Source organism: Colossoma macropomum, unplaced genomic scaffold (genome assembly GCF_904425465.1).
Source record: "Colossoma macropomum unplaced genomic scaffold, Colossoma_macropomum, whole genome shotgun sequence".
NCBI lineage: Eukaryota > Metazoa > Chordata > Actinopteri > Characiformes > Serrasalmidae > Colossoma > Colossoma macropomum.
This window is the reverse complement of record NW_023494798.1, coordinates 16,573,228-16,597,469: the sequence shown is the minus strand read 5'-3', so window position 1 is coordinate 16,597,469 and position 24,242 is coordinate 16,573,228. Positions and strand designations below refer to the sequence as shown.

At 39.5% G+C, this 24,242-nt stretch overlaps 1 protein-coding gene across 2 annotated transcripts in view; it reads right to left on the bottom strand.

The window, feature by feature from the left end:
- Positions 1-24,242, bottom strand: part of btbd11b (BTB (POZ) domain containing 11b) — an 82,618-nt gene that overhangs the window by 25,937 nt on the left and 32,439 nt on the right. For both annotated transcript variants that reach the window (XM_036585327.1, XM_036585328.1), the window contains exon 2: positions 8,759-8,908. In XM_036585327.1, the coding sequence (XP_036441220.1) occupies positions 8,759-8,908 (150 nt within the window). The remainder of the gene's footprint in view (positions 1-8,758; positions 8,909-24,242) is intronic.

Here is a 24,242-nt window from a genome sequence, read left to right as displayed (position 1 = left end):
AACTTGGAAAACCACAGTTTCTATGAAAGAATGTGTTTGTGGAGCATGGCCAGGTTTAATATCCAGGAATTACAGGATCACAAGGTTTGTAAAAGCATTAACCAGTCATTGTAGAGATGAAGTTAAGTACTTGAGTTAATCTCCCAAAAGAACAACAAAAATATTGACACCTGTGGTTACTATGCTCACTATGCACTCAGAGTCTCAGAGACCCACACACAGACAGCGGCAGACATACAGCAGACACAGGCCCACACAGACAATGAATGCACACAGTGCTAGCAGGTAGATATGGTGATGAGTGGCTCCAGAGATGAGAAAAGGAGACTGTAGGTGCACCTGCAGGGCACTTCTATGGCCAGCGCTCTCATCTCTTATTCATGACGGCCCATGACATTTCCCGCGAGTCCGAGGGGCAGCAGGAGCTGACTGAGAACGATATCCACTCCAGATTAACCAGCAGGGAGAAACACTCCCTGCAGCTAAAGCCACTTTTTCCTTCCTTGCACTTTTTTCCTCTCTGTCTGATGAACATAATATGCTGCACTTTAATGGTGACCTTCAAGGGTAGGAATACAGCAAAAGACACACTCCTAAAAGACTGAAGTCATTAATGTGGTTTTGCTATTCAATTTGAATGTAATTACTTAATTATGTTACTAATTACATAATTGGATGCATACTTCATGACGTTTACCTTCAGTTTACTCTGCATTGAATACTTTAAGTCTTTGTTAGCAAAAATGTAAAGGATGTTTATTTTTCTGCAAAATAAGACTACACTCGGCAATAATTATCAATCTGAAATCATAATAAAATACATTTTCTTCTCCTTATGAATACAAACGGTATGAATTGAAATGTAGAATCTGCACTTGCAATAAAATTTCTCTGTTTCAACGAACAAAGGATGAAAAAGAAAGAATCTAAAACTACACCATGCTTTTGTTAATGCAAGTGACAAGTGTGTCTTCTAAGGGTTAACTGTGAAAGCTGAGCTCAATAGACGGCTCATCCTTCCTCCTTTACAGCATGAATAAGGAATGAGAGCTGTGATGGGCACCAGGTGCGAGGCCTGCTCCGCTTTACGCTGTCACAGAAGCACACAACAGTCTTTATCAGACCAAGGCCTGTTCAGCAGCTTGTCAAACAAGTATTTTCTTTCATCCTGCGTGTTCTAATGAACCTGAATCTCAAACCTGAAGTACATAAAATGGGTCTCCTCTCTTAATACAAACAGAACAGTTAAGCTGCAGAAAATTGGAGAAATTGCACAAAGTGGAGTTTGCTACTATAAAAAGGATAGCTGCCTGTGTTTTTTTGTATTTTGTGTCCTGTTTAGAATTCTTATCTTTAACAAATTGTATTCTTATAAGTTTCTTGGGCACAATCAGACAAAATCAGAAACGTGATGCCCTGAATCTTTCCTATATGAATGAAACATTTACAATTTAATAATGAAATATTCAATTAATAGTGATTATTTACACAATTATCCAATTATCAACATCAGCCAAATGTAAACACCAAGGCATGTGTGTGTTTGTTATGCATGAAATACTGAGATATTATTTTGTGTAAGAAATGCAATATGTAGATTTAACTGTAAATAGTAGCCTGACAGGCAGAGGCACAGGCAGAAATGAAAACTCTGAAAGCCATGATCTGTAATATAATTTGTCTTAGGACAGATGGGAATAGGGTGATTATATTATAGTTATAGTCTCTTATGAAAACAGGAAAATACTGAGTGGAAATATGGAAGTGCTCATTGATGGCCATTCAGCCATGACGTTTTAATTGGCCCCTTCTGGCCAAACCAAATGACCACTCTTTACTGCGGGACAGGTTTCTGCCAGACATGGCAGCTAGTTAGGCCTGCTTGTTTATTCTGAGGCTTGTAGATCCTTTAGGGCTGCTGGTAGAATTAGTGAGGATTAATGCTGAAATCACTACCAACAAATGTGAATTTCACAGTGTGTGATGTCTGTGGAAGTTTAACTTCTCATTCACACAGAGCAGAACAACACACCTGCACGCACACACACTCATATCCACAGACACTAGGGGTGACACTAAAGGTACACAAGTTTCACAACATCATTTGTATTATGACCTTTACACAACAAAATAAAACATAGCAGAAGTTTATTTTGCTTTGATGTGTTTCCTCAAAGTCCAATTGGCAACATAAGAGCACTGTGGCTGGTGAAAGGCACTATAAGAAAAATAACAAGTAATAAGAATTTCTTGTTTTCAAAAAATACTGACATCTTGTGAGTTGGTTAAAAGAACTCAGGTTTGGTTCCAGATTTCTACATGACGCTTTCAGCTATCACATAAATTTGTAAAATTCCACCAATAGCACAGTTGATTTAATTTAATAAAGGGTTACTTAGACAAACCAGGTATTGGAGGATGAGTACAAACAATCCTGGACTTCCTCAAGGAGAAAGTTGTAAATGGTCAAGTGAACACACTGTACATCAGATCACTACTTATTATAGTAGTTATTTGTAATTATTCTAATATTATTATTTTTCTGAGCAAATACATTATGTATTAACTTTTTGCAGTTAGAAAATAAACAAATTATGTAATTTGGCAAAAGCCGCCCAAATGTTTGCCTAAGAATGCATATATACAGAATTTTGCATAAGTCATAGACAAATTGTTCACCAATTAGGACAAACATATTTAAACAGAACAAATTAGAATAAATGTATTTCAAGAAATGAAAATTTTCCGATTTACAAATTTTCTTCTTTTTTCTCAGTAAAAGTTTCTTGACAGCGACACATGCTTTCACATTCCAGTTTTTTCACTTATTTTCCTTTGACATTTTTTGTCCTTCTGCAAGTGGATTATGTTATATCTGACCTCCACAGAAATAACTCCTGAGAAACAAATAGCTGGTGCTTAAAGGCTATTTTGACTGTAAATTCATTAAATGAACGGTAGTGTCTGACTTAGCGCAGTATATATCTACAGCCTATTTATATATCGCTGTTGTCACCAAAACCTCGTATCTCCATTTTTGACGTTTTTCGTTTTTTGACATAATTTGACATAATACCTGTTAGCCTTTACATTGTATCTAAATTTCATTATGAATGGACTAAAGGAAATAACCCAAAATGACTTGGAAAAAAGTCTGGTTCCATTGACTTACATTAAAAGTAAAGTAGGGTTTTTCCTTTTCCTGTAAAATGATCATTTTGAAGATATGAGGTTTTCTTCCGACAACAGCAATATGCATACTGTGAGTAGGACTAGGCAATATGATATGATATGATATGATATAACATTTATTGTTATCTTGACAAATTCCGTCAGAATATGTCACAACATGCGTCCTGAGCATATCATGGATATTGCCAGCACTTCTAAAACACTGACCAACTGCATGTTTCATTATAAAAAAGCATAATTAGCCCTGCTTGGACTTTTTTGTGCAACACAGTATGTGAATGTTAAAACTAATTTTTATTGTAACTTTTTGATGTTTCTTTTTTATGTGGCACTACTGTCTCTGTTTTTTAGCCTGGTCCAACATTTCAGATGTTGGAAAAAAAAATAACGTGATATTATCATGTATTGTGAAAATTTCTTCAAGAATCGTGATATATTTTCACCCGCACCCCTAAAGCATACACACACACAAACACACTCAACACATACACACCAAGAGTTGTCTCTGCTATGAAAAGCAGTGAATTATTCTTGTTCGAATCCAATACAGCGTCTAGATGAACAGTATCAGGCATAGAGGAGAAAATCCATAACATGCAATAGAGCAGCCCCCCTTTTTGTCAGTGTTTCATTCGTCCTCAGCCTGATTAGACAGAATGAGGTTCTGTTCTCAGGTCACTATACATAGAAGTGCCTCTGCACTCCCTGCACAGCACACTGCTCTCCCTCCAGCACACTGCACTGTCTGTGCATTTACGTCACTGTCAGTTTTTCAATAATAGTGCGATTACACTTGATGCATTCTGTCTCTAGCACTGATGCTTTGTCACTCACCTTTACTTCTATTTGTTAACAGTAAACAAAAGTCAAAGCAATGAAAATGTCTCATTAAGCAAAATGACCTGAAATTACTGACGAGATGAATTCTGAAAGGATGCAGGGTTAATGCTGATCCTAACACGCAGACTCTTTGAACTGCCAAGGCTCTGCAGAGAGAGATATCATTTGCTACAGTTACATGTGGTTCACTGGATCTTAGGGACGGCGGAAAATTCCAAACTCAAGTAAAGGGAAGGGGTTACACATGGTCCAGCATGGGTGTTCCTTTTTTTTAAGCTTAATGCCTTAGATGTTCGTGACTAATGTGAGACAGAAATGAATTTCGAGCTTCCCCTGGGACAGAAGCTCTGAGAGCAGAACACAGTGACCTTGCAGGAGCCAGTTTGACTGCAACTCCACCCCGGCTTACATTTTCTGCTCTAACATGCTGTAGAGGTCTGTAATGTCAGTACAGAGAGCAGAAAAAGAGCTGGAACAAAACGAGAAATGTGTGTCTTCTAAGTGACTACTCATGTATTCGGCTGTGGACGCATGGTATTTTTACTTTTCTCTGTGCGTACTGCACTGGTGGAGACAGAGCTAACCAGACAAGAGGGACTGGAGGCCACTCCACTGTCCTCCGGCTGGCAGGCTGAACTAGGAACCAAGACAAAGCAGATCAATGATATTTTGTATGCTAGTGTGAACACACAGAGGGCATGGTGATGTGTACAATGCACATGGCAATACACTACAGGCCTGAAGCTTTGAAGCAGCACTAACTGTGTAAAAATAAACAGGAGAACTGTATTTCAAATGATAATTTGAATTAGTAATATGTTTATTAACATAGAATGAAAGCGTTTGACTTAGATGTCTGCAGCAGCTGTGTACAACTGATTCTTCATTTGTTTTGGGTGATTATCCTGCAGGGTTTTATTGTAGCCCTCATCACATCCACTTGGTTCAAGTGGAATGCCATCAGTTTTTCAAAATGTCTGCCTAATTAAATGGTTAAGATGTAGACAGAGTCATTCAGAGTGGCTTGATCTGAAATGCTTCACTCTAGAGAAAGTCACCGAGTCAGACTTGTTCACAGTGGTGGTGATAGGAACCACATGTACGTATTACATGATGATAAATAAACATGATTAAATATGATAAATAAACAAATAGAAAAATATTGGATTCCATAATTATTGAGAAAGCTGTGCAACACTGAGAATTAAGTTACATAATAATAAAAAATAACATTTAGAATGCCTTGGATTTTGAAAAGAGGTGAACAAATCTCAAGGAAGATAACTTACGAAGGAATTACTGTAAACAGGCAATAATATGAATAGTAATATAATAATATGAAGTCATAGTTGATTTAGCTACATCAGTGATGACAACTTTATCTGTAAGTCCTTTTATAGTATCAGAGCTCAGCACTGCTTGCCATTCACATAAACCAAAGGTGCAGGAGATCTGCTTCAGTGCACTGCGACCCAATTTAACTCCTGCATGTAGTGTGTGTACAATACATGTATAGTCAAAACACTACTCCCAAAATACTTCTATGAGCTTCACAAACGCGATCATGCACACCACTGTAACAGTCATGTAATTAAACACGCTTCTCTCGAGGAGAAACATCTCTTAAAATACACTCTGTCCTCTGAGTGTGTTCTGTGATGGCGGTCCAAACACACACAAATACACATACACACACAGACACACACTGTTTCAGTGTGACAGCCTGATCTCCCTCCTCCCTCTTACCGCAGGCAGCACGCGGGACTGTAAAGCAATGGGGGGGGCTTGGTGACGTCCCAGTCAGAGTTCAAAATGCCCTCAACTTTCCCTACAGGGTCACTGAGGACAACCAGAGAGAGAGAGAGAGAGAGAGAGAGAAACAGAGAGAGACACAGAGGGCAAGAATCAGGGAGAGAAACAGAGAAAGGGAGAGAAAAAGAGAAAGAGCGAGAGAGAGAAAGACAAAGAGACAGAGACAGACCGAGAAGAAAACAGAGAGAGAGAAACAGAGTATAATATATAACAGGAAGAAACAGCGAGAGAGAGAGAGAGAGAGAGAGAGAGAGAGAGAGAGAGAAAGAGAGAGAGAAAGAGAGTGAGAAAATATGACAGAAAGAGAGAGGCAGAGAGACAGAGAGAGACAGAGAGCTGGAATATGACAGAAAGAAAAGGAGAATATGACAGAGATAGGGATAGAGAGAGAGAGAAAGAAAGAGAGAGAGAGACAGAGAAAGAGAGAGAAAATACAACAGAGGGAGAAACAGAGAGAGAAACAGAGAGAGAGAGTAAACATAACTGAGAAAAACAGAGAGGGGTATAAAGTAAGACAGAGAAAATGACAGAGAGAGAATGTGACAGACAGAGAAAGAATGAAACAGAAAGAGAATGACAGAAAGGAAGAGAGAGAGAGAAAAAGAGTGAGAAAATATGACAGAAAGAGAGAGGCAGAGAGACAGAGAGACAGAGAGCTGGAATATGACAGAAAGAAAGAGAATATGACAGAGATAGAGAGAGAGAGAGAGAGGCAGTATGACATAGTGATATGTTAGGAAATACTGTGCTGAAGTCTCCATGGATACAGTGTATATAAAAGTGAACTTGCAGAGATGTGATATTTAAGTTGGGGGTGCAGCAGCGTTTTGGAGGAAGTGGGCAGAACGCTCTGCTTTTATCTCTTCCTGCTGACAAAGTAAGCTTTTTAAGAGCAATAAAGAGCAATAAATATACAAAACAACGTTAATGGAGACTCTAAATAGAGACTGACTCTGTTGCTTTTATTTTAATCAAACAGTGAAGAAACGTGTGTATTCAGTGCTGGTTATGAAAGTGCACTACTCTAGCTGTGTGCTTATGAGTCTGTTCTGTATGTGAAAGTGTATTAAATGTATATTATTACATGTGATATTGATGGGCTCCAGAATAGAACAGACTTGCTGCTGCAGAACATATCGAGTTACACAGAAAGGTCATTGGCTTCTTTAGAATTGGCTTCTTTGACGTTCCAAAACCAATTACAGATGAGTACTTCAAACATTAGCTTTAATCTTTTCCAGAAATTTCCATGAGAGAGAAAACAGCACTGTGTGGCATGAATCTCTTATGTTTCCACCTGAAATATCAGCAGACTGATGAATGTTTTGGAAGGTGTGTTTTGGTCGTGTAGTGTAAACCTGCATCTCCTTCTCAAAAACTACTGCTGCTTCACAGGCAATCACTGTAGCCTGAAATAAGGTTGTGTGTTTAAATATGCAGAGGTGATGTGAAATGTGTGTGTGTGTGTGTGTGTGTGTGTGTGTGTGTGTGTGTGTGAGTGAGTGAGTGAGTGAGTGAGTGAATGAGAAAGTGAGTGAGAGAGGGGCAGATCTGCTGTAGCTGAGTAAACACACATTCAGTCCTTACGTGACTCTTGGCCCAAACTGAGAATGTTGCACAGAGAAGTGTTGTCAGAGGTGCATCCATTTAATCTGTTTTTTACATTCACACACCCACATTCACACTCATCTTCAAACACTAGAGACCAATCCATATATTGAATAGCCTACAATATCAGCCAATATTTAGTTCCTGTGGATTTTAGGGCAAAAAAATCCTGCCGATGAAGCATTAAAACGTCATTATTTACTTTAACCTGCAACACAATCGTTCTTAAACCAGCCCTCAGGGACCGTCAGACTGTCCACATTTTTGCACTATCCTTATTTGTTAAGTTGGAGCAAAAATCTGTCTGAGGGTTCTGAGAAGCTCCATCCCCGCATTGCAATTTCTATATTATTTAACACATTATGAGTTTCTGCTGTTGTTTAATTAAAGACCAGGGTCTCAAAATACCACCCTGTAGACCACATCCGGCTTCATGCTGCTAATTGCATATTAACAATTTATCATTACTTCTGACCTGCAAATAATCTTTTTCATTTTTCTGTGGATAAATATCTACATCTGATGAGTAGATGTGCTCATCACCAGATACTGTGGCTGTTTACCTAAATTACTCTACAGAAAATCAGCTCAAGGTGATGCTCACCTTGTTAAAAGCAAAAATAGAGCGCTGCCTGCAAGAAAAGCTATTTCAACAAAAACTTGATGCAGCATGTACGCTGCTTACTTACATTTACCTGTAACAATTTTAGCTATTATTATAATCTATACCAAGAGTTAGTTAAATCTGCCTTCGTGGATTCATTCATCGCATACTGTTAGATTAAGACTTCAGAATTTAAAAATGTTTGGAATTCAAATGGAATCAAACAAATACTATGACTACCACTACTACTACTACCACCACTACTACTACTACTATTATTAATATTACTAATAATAATAATATTGATAATAATAATAATACTAATGTTAAAAATCATACTTGGAAAAAAATTGGCACTTCTTTCCCCTGCATTCTTTCAACCAGCTCCCTTGGAGCCTGGATGGGGACCAATGGGGGTAACGTGAGACCCCTGATTTAAGAAATGTGGCAGTTGAGAAGTGACCATCATACTCAGTAAAGCATTACTTAACTAACAGCAGTGGAGTATGTTTAATTTTTGATCATATCTCAGCTGATTTTTTAGCACTTTAAAACAAAATTTTCAGATTAATCAGGCTCTACCAAACACATATTCACACACAGTTTTCTGTAATGCATGGAAACTCTAACTGAGCTTGTTTTTATTAACATCATTATGCCAAGAGATGCTGCTCCAGGAGAGCAGTATGTGTGTTTACTCACTGAGCTCAGCGATGCTTCCCACACGCGTGGCCAGTAGACACTGCTCTATTGTGCGCAGCTCGGCCTGACTGTAGGCTTGACCATCACCCGCCTTCCCTGACCGCTGCTGCTCTCTATGCAGGCTCAAACAGTCTGGCAGACTGAGAATCCCTGAGAGAGTGAGAGAGAGAGAGGAGAGTTAGAGGTAAGAAAAGCTGACTTAATGGGAAAACATTTGGCATCAGGAGAAGCTAGTATGTTTCAGCTCCATTATTCCCTGTAGCCCAGCCAAGAGGAACTGCCCACTGCTGAAACTGAAGGACATCCAACGCAGCACACTTTACACTTTCCCATGGCCTCCACACCACAAACCTGGCAGCAGACGGCCTGCACTCACTTTTTATTAGTCATACTACAGACACTCAAACAAGGCTTTATCCAGTCCAATATCAATGCCATTCAAAGTAGCATCTGATTTACTTGAAACTCCTGATATTCAGTTTAACATTTTGGTAAATGTGTACAACAAAACATCATCCCAGCTCTACAGCATTTGAGTATAACAGCTTAGATTCAGTTATAAATACAGTAGAGTCCTCAAGAATTGCATGCTGCATCAGAAAATTCTACAGCAGAATGTCACTTAAAAAAGTGGTGACACTTCTGCATACACCTGATTTTTCAAAACAAGAGTCCTCAATCTAAGTTTCATGCAGGACTCGAATAAAGCAGTTAATAATTTGTTGATAGCACAAATCATAGTTGTTAGTTTCAGGACGATCTCAGGAATTCATTTATACATCTAAGCTGAGTAACAACAACAAAACAATAAAAATCATCTTAAATCAAGTGGGCATCTAACAGGATTGTTCATAATCGTTGATTTAAACATTTTTACTTGTTAGATGTGAAGCACCTCATAGACCTGGCTTGTGGAAATTCACTCATGTGTAGCAGGCTGAAGATCCTCCACAAGGTGGCGATATCAGAACTAAAATAGCTTTTAGTGCTTCGAATTAATGATACTGTATGTCCTTGTTTCAAGAAGGGATGCACAGATAAGTGCCTTCATGCCATGTGTGAATGCTTGTGTGCATACTAAAGAGCAAGTTATGTTATGTATATTGCAAATTTGGCTAATAGAAAGTACTGGAGATGTTGAGATTTGTTGTCCATAGTCATGTTTTAAGGCTAGCCCCATGAAGAGCGCCATGGATTTGTGCCATGGCGGCACAGGTTAGTACTTTTGAATTGGAAATGCACTTGTGTGTTTCATATGTTTGTTTATCCCATACAGCATGAGCTTTGTGTTTTAAAAAATGTAATAGAAAATTGCCAAAAAACATCGGCCTGAAAACATTCATGATCGTTGCGTTCCAAGCTTAAAGGTAATTTTATAAATAAGATATAATGCTTAAAACAAGCAAATTTGTCTGCCATTGGAATACAATCATTTAAGAAGCAACAATAAATACTACATACATTTCTTAAATTTAAAATTTCACTTGCAAAGATATTTTTGTAGTGTAACAAAGTGGCTCATACATGAAAACATATTGCATTTAAACTGGCCAAGTAGGAGCCCTGACCTCAATCCTATTGGAGTGTTGTGGTGTGATCTGAAGCAGGCCGTTCAAGCAAGACATCCCAAAATATACATGCAAGTTTCATCCAGTTGGAGATAGAAGTGACTTCAAGCAGCATCTCAAGCTTAGAGAATCTACTGATTTATAATGGATTTCTGAGAAGACATACTGACAGTATTTTCAGACTCAATCAGCAGAGCCAAAAGTAGCCCTCTGAATTAGTAAACGCATAGGGAGCGTATCACACATAATACATACACCATTACTGGGGCTTGTTTTGTTTAACCCCTTAAATGGCCAAGGCCCACCGGCAGGCCCAAAGTTTCATTATGCACTTCTACAACCTAAGAATAGCTCAGCCAGTTTGAACTGAAGCCCCTATGGTTACTGAATAATATGCCTTAGTATGTAATAAGCATAGGATTTTAAGGGGTTAACAGCTTTATTATTGTGCTTTTAATTGTGATCATAATCAGAATGTATGGTTCGTATTTTAAGTCTGCAGAGTACAATAGCTCCGACCTTTCTGAACCTCTTGCACCCAGGCAGGCAGCTGAGCCAAGACGGTATAAGGTGAAAGACTTGGCTAACTGCTCTCTATCTGCACTCTCTGACAAGGAGCACTGAAGTGCTATTATGTTTCTGAACACGCAGCAATTACAGTAAGGAACAACATGTTCCTGTCACTGACTATAGATAAAGCACTTGCTCTTAACACAGCGTTTAGGTCAATGAGTTCACTTCCGATTTGTCATATTCTACATCTACTCTCATTTACAATTCCACCACAATTCAATTGGTGAGTGAAAATAAAACTCTTATTTACAGTTTTACCACACACACACTGTATCAATGAAGCCTTCAGAATGACTGCTTTAGGCTAAAATTATCCCTTTTTTTCTAAAACCACCCATGAGCTATTGAACACAGATAGCCACTGATCAGCACATGAAGCTAAACCACTGAGGTGAGAAGCCCCACTTGTTTTTATGTTAGAGTTATTATTGCTTTTTACTTAGATGGTGTTGTAGGAAAATTGGATTCGCCTCCATTGTTGTGTTCCCTTTACTCCTCCTGCCGATGAGAGCTGCTGGAGCCAGTGGTGTGTTAAATTATGATGTGACAGAAAAAGATGACTCTGTTCCCGCAGTCAACAAGGGAGCCTTTTGTTTGAACTGTTCCATTTACAGTTGTGAGGTAAACACAATTTCAGGGATGCCGGAGGCTGAGGTCCCCCCTCCCCCACCTCATATGAAGGCAATGGTCCTGCATACAAAACATTCAACTGTAAACATATACTTCAAAAAATTAATTACGGCTCAATTCAAATAAGGTTATTTAAAATGCAGCACTTCTATGTACAGTGCAGATCAGATAGGGATCAGAAAGTCATAAAAGCCTATTTCAGAGTCAGCGTGTTTTGCTTGGTGAGGGAAAAACACATCCTTGAAAAATTCGCCTGGGTTGCCATGGAGACAGGGCAGGGGCGCAGGGGTGGGTTGCTTGCCTGCGGCAGGGGAGGGATATCAGGTGTTTAGAGATGCAGAACCACACCTCACTGCTCAATGGCCACGGCCTGCTATACTTATGTACTCCACTGAGAATATATGCCAGGCCCGGCGCATGTATCAAAATAAGAGACTCGGCTGGAATTCATGCAGTAAAAAGCACAAATCATCTTGGGACACTGTAGGCCAAACTGTACATTCAGGCAACCAAACTAACAAGGATATCACCTACATGTACAGTTATGTCAAAGTTTTTGCACCAACTGAAATTGCTTAGATTTCTGTATAAATAGCTACTAAAATATGATCTTCGGCTAAGTTATAACAATAAACATTTTTTTAGACAAACAGTCCATAAAACAAAAAGTTTGTTTCAACAACAAAAGGTGGAAAAAGTGGGTGAGCCCATATACTTAAAACTAGTTTGACCTCCTTAATGACAATCTTATCCAATGCTTTCTGTAGCTGCTGTAGCTGATCAGCACTGTGGTTTGGTGGTATTTTGGTCTGTTTCTCTGTTTCAGGTCATGTAAATTATGGGATGTCTTGCTTGAACGGTCTGCTTCAGGTCATACCGCAGAAGTTCAATGCGACTGAGGTTAGGTCACTAACGAAAAAAAACGGAAAATTTCCTCTGTTTGAGTCACTCTGTTGGTGATTTATTCTCATGTTTTGGACTCTCTCTGTTGGGTTGTATATCACTGAGTAAGTTTGCATGCACATAATCTGATAACTGCATAAAATCAGATTTTGCCACTATGTTTATAAGCACTTCACTAGTCTGATAATGAGAAAACCCCAGGTCCACATGAGCCATTCAATAGTTAGATTTCCTTCTGGATACACAATGTGCCCCACTACTGTTGCTGACTAACTTGGCAAAAGAGTCACTAAATGTTTATTTGAGAGTTTATAAGGCTCCAAATAGCACATAATGCAATCATTGCAGTTGCAGCACTGAAGTAAGAGTTTACTTTGTGTTTCTGCTTCCCAGGCAGCTCATCTCTGTCTGATCTCTCTCAGATATATGTACTGAAAAACACAATTAAGATACAATCCAGGTTTATTTACTGGAATACACAGCTTTAATCTAATCTAAGAAATCAGAGTATGCTGTTTACATGACCACTTGAATAATTATAATTGCTGAAATCCATGAAAAAAACATGATAATGATCATGTTATTGATCACATTATTGATCATATTATTGCTCATGGACATGGCATGACTTTTCTGCAGTAGAATTTCCAGACACAGTTGGATTTCACTGGTCCCTCAATGATCGTAAATTGTTATACTCCCTCCACCATGCTTCACAGCTGGAATGAAGTTTAGGTGTTGCTATGTAGTGTTTTGTTTTATCAAAGAAATGTATGCATGTTATCTGACCTGTCTAGAGATCATTGCTATGATGAGCTTGAACAAACATGAGATGTTTCTCTCTCTCCATTTTTTCCTTTCTTTTTCCCTTTTTGTTTTTTGGAGAGCATCGGTTTCACCGGTTATCAAGTGTCAGAGATGCCTGCAGACCCTTGGCTGCCACAGCAGGGTTCTTTAACGCTTGTCTGAGGATTATGCTGTGCGCCCTTGCACTGATCTTTGTAGGTCACTCACTTCTAGGGACAGAAGCAAAGGTACTGAATTTCTTCCATTTAATCTCTCTGCCTGAGATCCATAATCTTCACAGAATCTCCTTCAATCGGGCCATTTTGCACATTTGCATATGGTGTTATTTCTGTATCAAATAGCATGCAATAATTTTATCATTTGGCAGGGCAGGTCAACTATACACCTGATCTGACTGGAACACCTGACCCCAATTACCCCATTTCAAGAGATCATTATGCTAGGCATACTTTCGTCTTTAATGATCTTGATTGTTTAAACCATTCCATAAAGATGTGGCAAATTCAAATGCTGTGCATGTTGTTTGTCTTTGTTCATTCTTATCACTTTCATAAAGATCACATTGCAGGAGTTATTCATGAAATTCAATTCCCATGAGTTCACAAGCTTTTTCGCATATAATACTACGTAAATATATCATCCAACAAATACCTTCACTTTAAGCAAGCACTATATGATACTGCACCAAGTCCACAGAGAGAAAAGGTTGATAGTGTAAGGATGAACAAGGTAGAGCACTTACTCTTTGCCACTTCCACCCAGAACTCCAGAGCAAAGCAAAAAGCTCAGTGTGCTCTGAGTGGGACTACATGACGAATGAGGGTGCCAGGCTCCAGTTCAGCCAGCCTGAAACACTTAAAGCAGCGGGTGGTAAAAGCTGGCATTTTGTGCACACACTTTCACCACCTCAATTTCTTTTTCACTTCTGAAGTAAACGTTTGAAATTACAGCAGCCTGTAAAGCCTGCACATGCACGCACACCTTTAATGTGCTGTACGTTTAAAATGCCTGGCGTGACTTCCTGCCTATGATCTCTCCTTTACTCAAAGCGAGAGTAAGAATAACGAGACAGAGGCTGCCTGTCCAGCTCTTTCTGCAAGGCGAAGACGAAGATCATCTCTAGATTTCTTTTTTCTCTCTCTTTCCTTCTGACATTTAGCCCACTCCCTGTCAAGCTGAAGAAGCAAATTTGTTTACCAACGAGAAAATGATAAAAAACTGAACAGGAGCTTGGTCAAAGAGGTTTTGTTTTCCTTTTTTGACAGCTTGCTCAACTCCATGCTTTGCTGATGGCTTCATAGGTTTAATGGGTATATACAGAACCTTTGGCACCAGTAAAAGTTCAAGATCAAGATCACGAAAGAAGTTTGTTGCCGTCCCAACCTCCTCCAGGGCCTCAGTGCAACATATGAGATAAGGCCTGTGTTTACAGGAACACAGAGTGCATGTGAACAATACATAGACTTCCACAGTGCAAGTAAGCAAGATATTCCTATTATTACACAAATGCCTAATCGCAATTATTTGAGATGATGGCAATCGTTTGAGATGATCACAATTATTTAAGATGATGGCAATTACTGGAGATGATCACAATTATTTAAGCTGACTGCAATCCTTTTCCACAGTTGTTAGTCGTCACAATCATTATGCCACAACAAGCAAACTGTGAAGTGGGTCTGCTGGATTGAGGCAAACAAATGTAAACAAAGGAACGCAGTAAACACATTCATTGACACCCACCATGACAAGTTATAAGTTCTAACTTCTAACTTGGTGATCCGACATGTTTAGAGGGCAGCATAAGTTATTTTTGTTTGTTTGTTAGCTATGAGGCTAATTCTAATGTTTTTAGCATGTATGTTTACAGAATGTTTTTATATTTTCACTCAAGAAAAAACACAGCTTTGATTGATTGCACATGATTTGGTGTGACTGTAGACATTTGAGTAATTAAACAACTAGGAACAAGATGGCTGATCAGCTAATTTGATCAATTGCTTGTATTTTAATAGTGGCATACAATGAGCAAAATAATGAGACAATTAAATTGTTAATTGCATTTATTTATGTGACAGTTAAACGTCAAGGATCGTGACAGCCCTAATTCCAGCACAATAGCAACTACACATGTGGGAACAGGTCACTAAGCTGTAAGTAACAAGTAAATCACCAGTTCTGACACGTGAGTCCCGAGTCAACTGTGTCAAGCCTCAATTTAAATCCCAAGTCAACACATACAAGTCCAGGGCACTAAACTTCAAGTCCTAAATTTGAGACACAAAGATCAGTGTGTCACTGGCCGATAGTCAACACCAATCAAGGGCGGGGCTGGATGCCACATTTAAAGGTGCAGTAAGCGAGTCTGGAGAATGAATATCAAACACCCCTCTCTTCAGTGCCCCTTCATAAGCTCCAACCCCCAAATTCATGGACGTGCACTGCCAAGGCAATCCACACTTTTTTAGCTCTTCACGGCCATAAAACCTAAAAAGCTAAAATGTTAGCTAAGGTGTGGGTTAGCAAACTGTCACTACAATTTCTACTGCAAAGCTACCAGTTGTGATTAGCTATCACAAACATAAGCAAACGAGTCAAAACAGCACTGACCTATTGGTTCTGTGACTGACCTGTTCCACCTTAAATGGTGTAGGAGTTGAGATAATCATTTAAATAACCAGCAAAGCTAACAGGACAAAGCAGCTAGTCTTTAGACTAGTCCTCCTGCTACATGGATGGATTTTTAAATATGCAATAAAAAAGGTCTCACATACAAGCGCTTTTGTAGTTCTGTGTCTTATTTTATTTTCAGTCCCTGTCAAAGCTGTAGGTCATGAAGCTAGTGCAGTGTAAGCTAAGAGTAGTGCATGGATGCTAACATGCTAACAGAAAAGAATCTTCAAAGCTTTGACAACAAACCACATTAATTACAGCTCTGCACATTCACACAGGGAGTTCACAGCAAAATAGGAGCCAAATATATAATATACTTCAGGAAAAAATGTTTTTCATTAGTGAAACATATGACGAGGGTGAAGATGGCTTCCTCCACCCCCTTGTTTTTTAAATTTTCCTGTTCCACCTTAAATGGTGCAGCAGTTACATTCTGGCGTCTCAGGCAAACATGGCTCACATGTTTTAGGTCACTAAGCAGCTCTCAGGATCGGCTAAATGTTAAATAAATAACAGCCAATCGCTGATATTTGGGTTGAAAATCAACTGATACATATACATAGTCAATCGATCCTTCCACAGAACTATCAGTGTGCATTCTTCAGCTAATTTAATGCTATTTCTACACTGAACAACAAAAATGATCAATATAGCCTTTTAATGACTGCATGTTATATGTGTGTATGGTTGTATGTTTTTTTGGCCTTCCAAATAAATGAAACAAAACAAAGTCCATGGTACACAGATAACCATGACAGACACAATGGTATGCACAAAGAGTTAAAACTAGCTCAGCAACCTAAAAAAGCTAGCTTAAATTGAATTTACACAACAAACAATAGAAACCAAAATGGCTGCATTGAACAAAGTTTACAAAAAAGACAACAAAACTATGGTCCACTACCCAGTTCCACATCTCTGACTAACTGCAACACAATACAACAGTGTGCAAGTAGGCTCAAAGTCCAATAATGAATACAGCACAATAGATACGCAGGACAAGACAATTTGAGACAGAAATGTATAGAATATGGGTTGCGTCCTGAGTAGATTAAGTATGTAAATTATGCTGTAATAGCAGCATAGCAAAGTGACAGGCAGAGCATTACAGATAGCTGCATAATAATATGTCAAACCAGAAACCTAATGAGTGGTAGATGTTGACAGTCCAGAGAAAAAGACTGTCATGTAATCAAGTGGCTAGTGCAAAGAGGAGAGTTTGAACTACGTCTGTTAAATGCGGTGTGGGCGAGGTGAAGTGGGGGTTTGGGTGGAGAGAGGGCACCTGGTTGAGGATCCTGACAGCCAGCGGGAAGAAAGCTGTGGAAGAAAAGTGGCCAGATGGTTGCTGGGAGATTTTCTCTCCATATTTACAATCAGAGATGCAGTCAAAAAGGTTGCTGGTTGGCAGATCTGCATAATGGACACTACATGAACTTGCATCACCTGGACAATCACATGTACGTGCTAAAAGTCCAAGAATATTTTAATGAATAAATATTACCACAGTACATTAATAACCGAATGATGCTGGTGCGTCTTCGTGTTGCGTTACTATAAGGTTCCATCGCCTGGACGTTCAACACATTGCAAGTGTGTGTCAAAAATCCAAGAAAACATTTGCACAGTACGTTAATAATCAAGTGCTAATGCAGCTTCATGTTCTATCACTGAATGATCTTCCTCCAGCTCTTCACTTGAGCATGCTGACTGTACCAGCACCGCCACAGTGCATTAAGCCTGTTCCATCTCCAGCTCCCTCCCAGCACAATGGCTCCGGGCATCTATTCAGAGGAGGTCCACAGTGCTGCTTCCACTGAGTAAACAGGTCTTTAGAGCTGTGTAGTCTCATGGCGTGTGTTGTCAGAAAAAGACAGAGAAATAGAGAGAAAGAAAGATTCCAGCAGAAGCCCCCCAGCTGAAGGAGAAATGATTGGAAAAGTACACTGTAAAGCCCCCGTGCACATGTGCCCCATTCTCCCCGGCAAAGGCTTGCAGGTCAGAGAGAGATCCAAACAGAAAGACGTTCTCACACAAAAGATCTGCAGTGCTCTGCCTGGCCAGGGCCTGTGGTCTGGAGCCCACATTACAAGCAAGTGTGTTTTTCTAACAGCGATAAGCAATAATAATGGGCTGGAGTTTGCTTTTTAAATAAACTATTTGGTCAACCTCAAATGCGCCGTCAAACTGTGGAGGATATTTGTGAGATAACCACTGACCTTATCAAAACACCAGCCATTGCTCCTAAACTCAAGACCATCAGTATTTACAGGGAACTCCACATTATAGCTGACAAAGCCCAATAAATCAAGGTTATATGTTTAGGCTGCCAACCTCAAGATGGCACGGTTCATTTGATGCAGGCCTCACAAAGACACGGAGCAGTGATCTCATGAATAAACACGCCTGAGCCAACTAGAGACTGAGCTAGTTTGTGCATTTGCACACAGTCCTGCGCCCCACAACAATGTCAAAGCTGAAAAAAATGAGACTGGCAATATACTAAACAGCATGCATGCCAAGGCCTGAGGGGCTGGTTTTGGCAAGAACGCAGCAGGATGGATGTGTCACTGGGGGCTACAGCTTCAAACATGTTAGCTTCAACGAAACCCTCAAGAACGTGATTTACATGATTCCTTGAGGAAGGGAGAAAAGCTTTACCTGGATGTTCAGACTAGTGCTTTAATCAGGCCTACAGTTTGTGTCCAAACCCAAATACAGCCCATGAACTTCTGCCAAGGGACCAAGTTTTGAATCCAACCCCAGCTGTACACTCTTAAAAATAACAAAGGTTCCTAAATGGTTCTTTGCTTGAACATTTTTTTCTAAAGGAAATCACTCAGTTGGAATAGAACCTTTCAACATTATGTGGAGGTTCTTTGAACTTTGAAAAGTTTTTTTCATAATCTTAAAGAACCTTTCATTGGAAGATTATTTAGGAAACCAAAACTGTTTTTTATGGCATTGCTCCAAAGAACACTTTTCATCTTTGTTTTTATGAGTGTGGCCTAAGAAAATTCTACTTAAACATGACTGGAGGCAGAATTTTTAACTTCACATTCTCCACATTCCTCATGATTGTCTGTTAATTTACCTTGTAGCAACAGTGACATCCTTCACAATCACTGATAAACACAAGGAAAAAAGCCTAATTATCAGCATTTTAGTCTGGATAAACTTTACATAACGTTGTTCTCATGCAACATCAGTAGACCTCAGTGGACTTTTGTGGAATGTGGAATATTGGAATCATTTGTGTTGCTGGCAATTCGTGCCCAACCTAAATCTCCGGTCTTCTCCCGACTTGTAGATTTAAGGTGAGCATTACTGAGAAAGTTGTCTAATTCTACCATTCATCTAGGCCAAGGTGGATAATGTAGAGTTTCTGTGACCTTCTAGAGAGGCCACCTGGGATGCAAGCTTTAGAAGACTTTGCTCATGGATTTACTTAAAACTCAGTGTACCGCAAATCAATTTTTTAGACAAACAAATAGCTTAAAAAGTAAGCAAAAAAACAACAACTCATACAAAAGTGCAGATTTTTGGTGTGAGTATTAACCACGCAGATCCAGCTTGATGACATTGGGTGCATTAACAAACGTCACAAACGTAGCACCAAAGTCTTGGAGACTAGAGGCCGGATATTTCAATTAGGCACCAGTGTACCGCAGTGTCAACACCACAAGTGACTCCAGCTTGCTAGATTAAAAGTCTAAGGTAAAAAATTAGGGAGATACACTAAAAGCAAAAGCCTGCAAATCCAAATCTGTTAGAGGTGGGAGACAGACTAAGAGAAATGTAAATCTAGAATGAGAAATATTTAAAAAAATGACCTGATGTAAATAAATGGGCCCCATTTCAAGCTTAAGTTCAGACCCCTTCTGCAAAGCTTGCTCCATGTAATAGTGCAGCATGCAGGAAAGGAGCTGAGAGTTTTTCCCCAGCATTCCCAGGCCTGGCCGCTGAGTGTGGATCAGCCACTGACCTCGCTGCGGTTCACACTCTGTATTTAAATCTATTTTGAAGGGAAGTGAAGCCAAGCCCATTCCACATGCACATACAGACATTTGCTCTTTTTCCCTGTGTGCATGGAAAAACACCTCTCAGTTGTTCTCACCGAGCACAAAGTCCCCACACCAAGCATTGTACGACCTCACTTCATTTGTAATTTCAACTGCAGCGTGTAGAACTTACACCCACAGCAACCTCCTGCACCCATGGCAATGGGCTCCTTCAGCTGCAACACCAGCGCTACGCTCAGCTAAACCCACACATGAGAAAAATAATCGCTAATATTTCTTGGCAGCAGAAGCTGGTATTTTAGTGACACTTGTGGGACTTGAGCGATAGTTGTGCTGTGGCGGTGGTCTTTTCCTACGCCACATTTTTAAGCACCCTCCAGTATCTGCCCGCATGCCAAAATCAGTTCAGTCATGTAGCATGTAGCTCTCACATAGCGTAGAGCCTGGTGGGTGTGTTTTTCTAATGGGTTAAATCACACATGCTCATAGAGCCAACCATCTCTAGAAACTGCTATCGCACACAGCGCCCACAGCAGATGGAGACCATATGTACAGCAATGAGGCTCAGGAAGCCTGCAATAGGGAGAGAGGGAGACAGGGTGGGAGAGTGAGAGGGGTTCAGCCATGTCTAGATCCACTGAAGGTCTGCGCTGAAGCCCAGAAATGGCCAACCACAGCCCTTTATTGGTTTCAGCCAACAGGATTTGCTGAGAGTTGCTGGGTGATCAGAAAGTTGGATATGTCTAGAAGCGTATTGTTGACTGTGTTCTACAAGCCTGGATGAGTTAAGACATGAGTGATGGTGAGAAACAGACCCTCAAAAGCCTCAACATTCCCACAAGTCTAATAGAAACAAACACACACCCTGACATGCAGTACTCTGAGTGCTTGTAATGTACACACTCCACTCAGCAATGGACAAACCAAACACTGAACTAATGGACAAGAAAAAAAGTGGAAACACTAGAAAATAAATACTCGAGAGTGAACAGTCCATCTTACTGAAATAGAAAGAGACAAAAGGGACATCAATCATGTGTGCCCTTTGTGCTAACAACCATTCATTCAATAAGAACTAAATGACAAAGTGACATATCTTCGCTGTCACATTCAAACCTCATACCCTGATGGGTTTTTTTTTCCAGGATCCTCGCTTTTCTTTTTCACACCATTTGCAAATCCCAGCTGCCCTTTATAGTGTGTGAAATTTTCATGATGAATGGAGCAATAAAAATGTCAAAAACTACTTGGAATAAAATCTTGTTACATTAAAGCTAAGCGTGTTTTTTTTCTATGAAGTTACCATTTAAGAGATTTTTTTTATGACTAGGGCTTGGTATTAAAATTCAAACCGCTGATGATACTGACTGAGTTACATCAATAATATCAAGTATTGAAAAATTCAATGTGATTCAATATAAAATTTTAATACCTAAGTCAATATTTAATACCTAGCCAATCTTACCAGAGTCAAATTAGCCAAAACGCATGATTGTTCCAAAACTGAGACCGCTGATTAGCAGTCTAAACTACACTTTATGGCCAAAAGTATGTGGATACCCCTCCTTATTATTGAATTCAGGTGTTTCAGCCACACCAATTGCTAACAGGTGTATAAAATCAAGCAGATAGCCACGTAATCTCCATTGACGAATGCTTGCACTAGACTGGGATGTACAGAAGAGCTCAGTGACTTTATATGCCACTGTCAAAGGATGCCACCTTTGCCACAAGATAGTGAAATGGGTTTCCATGGCTGAGCAGCTGCACACAAGCCTAAGATTATGATGTGCAATGCCAAGTGTTGGCTGGAGTGGAGTGGTGAAGCATTCCAACCTTGTGGTAACAGGCTGGAGACAGCCCTTTCCTGTTCCAGCATGACTGTGCCCCTGTGCACAAAGCAAGGTCCACTTCATAGCCATGGTTTGATGAATTTAGAGGATCTCCTGTGGTGTGCATAGAGCTCTGACCTCAACCCCAGTGAGAATCTTGAACTGGAACGTTGATTGCGAGCCTGTCTGCTCGTCCTGTCCCTAACCTCGCAAATGCTCTACTGATTGAATGGGCACAAACCCCCACAGACACACTCTAAAGTCTTCTGGAAAGCCTTCCCAGAAGCACAAGGGATGTTACAGCTGCAAAGGGGGAGCTAACTCTATATCAATGCCCACGGTTTGGAATGGGATGTTCATATAGGTGTGATGGTCAGGTGTCCACATACTTTTGGCCATATATATACACATTCTGCAAGCGCTGTATGTAAGTAGTCTGCCATCTGTTGCAGTCAGAAAAAATATACACTTTCAGTACTTCACAGTAATTTCTGGTTTAAGCCACACCCACTTTTGTTTTGTAATTTAAAAGAAAAATATCATTCAGGCATCAGCATTGAAGTCAAGTTTTCGGAATTGGTGTCAGTATCAAAAAATCTTGAACAATAGCCAGCTCTAGTTATGAAAGTGACAGCATGAAATTACATGGACACTTGATCATGCTAAAATCTCTTCTTCTATATTAACATTGCTGCACAGGTACAGTGTCTTGACTACTGAAACTCAACAATATATTATAAAATGTATTTAACAGCTCAACAAAAGTCTTCAGCTAAACACCAGTGCTTCTTTCTCATCAGCTTGTAAGACCACACAAGCGCTGGTTGCCCACCGAGAATGAACGGTTATGAATGAAACCTTCACGTTTCAGGACAACCATCTACTTCATTTTTCCCTGTCTCCAGAGAAGGCCAGAGAACAAGCATCATCATCTCAAACAAGAGGATAATCCAGGTCTCAATATTTTCTGGTCAGAAAGCCCACTGTGCATCCTACTCAAGTATTGAGTTGGAGAGCTTTTTCATTATTGACAAAGCGTCATGTTCAACCAAGGCTGACTCACTACAAAATACACAGCGGCTACAACAGGGGAATACTGCTATGTTGTGAATGAATGGACAGAATTGATGCTTGCAAAAAATTAGAAGCACTGAAAAGTGATAAAATATTAAAAACCACACAGTTATTGTCAAGGGTAAGTAAACTGAAAGACAAAAGTGTGTTGATGTAATATATTGTGTTTATGCAGAAATTATATGCATTATCAGTCAAAAGTTTGGACAGATTGAATATGCATTTTTAATAAGGGTAAAGATATTGTGATCTGAAGACCTGCAAATGAGTTTCTAAAACAAAAACAAAAACTGAAGTTGATGCTTATATATAAAAGTATTTCTAAAACAAACATTTAAATTTAATTACAAAACAATGAAAAATTATTAAAATGCCCTTTAAATGTCAGTCAGGCAGTGACGGCAGTAAGGCGGTGTGATCCAACACTGACGTACCGAGCCAGCTAATGTTTGCTGTTCGTACTAGGCTGACATTGTTGAGAAACTATACAGTTTAGCACTGTTGTTGGCCACTTGGTTAGCATTTGTAACGGGATAGCCTAGCACTCATCACCAGACAGCTAAAATAATCTTTTCTTTCTTAAATTATGACTATTACAAAAACTGCGGCCGTGCTTTTCCAGCTGATAAAAACAGTTCACCAGACACTTTCTCCCACTCTCCCATGACAGATCTGTGAAATGTTCCATTGTTTGGCGAGTGTTTGTCGTGTTCCGACCATAAAGGATAGAAAGAAATAATGATTTGACATTTATTGCTATATATATATCGAAATCGAACGATATGAATTTTGTTTATCAAGATAACATTTCTTGGCCATATCGCCCAGCTCTAACTCTAGGCCATCTCGAAGTTCCAAATACACCACTGACTGTGCGTACAAGTGGTAAATGCATTTCAGTTGTTAGAAATTAAACTGAAAAACAGCAGGGCTCTTTATTGAAAGTCACCGTAAAACTGCCACAAACAAATTTCATCACAAACAACCAAAAAATGTTCATTAGCTTAGCGCTAACATAATACTAAAATCACAAAAGGAAACTAGCAGAAGTTAGCATTAATGTTTATGCTGTTTTTGAGTGTGTTTTGATATACATAGCCTGAACTGAAGGCTCAGATATAATGGTCACAGTTCTACGCTGTATCTACACTGTATCTTCTACACTGTATCAGTCCTGTTGGATAAGCACCCCATGAAGTTCTTCATGAAGCTGCTTGAGAGAATGCAATAGTATGTCACAGTCCATGTGTCATAGCTGTGATGTTTTCACTATTAATCTAAAATGTGGAAAATAGTACAAGTAAGTGAAAAAACCTTCTATGAGTTTTTTACACATTTGAGTCAAGAAAATTCACTGCATTGCTTCAGTGTTTCAGTGAACAGTATGGCTAGACGTGTGAGC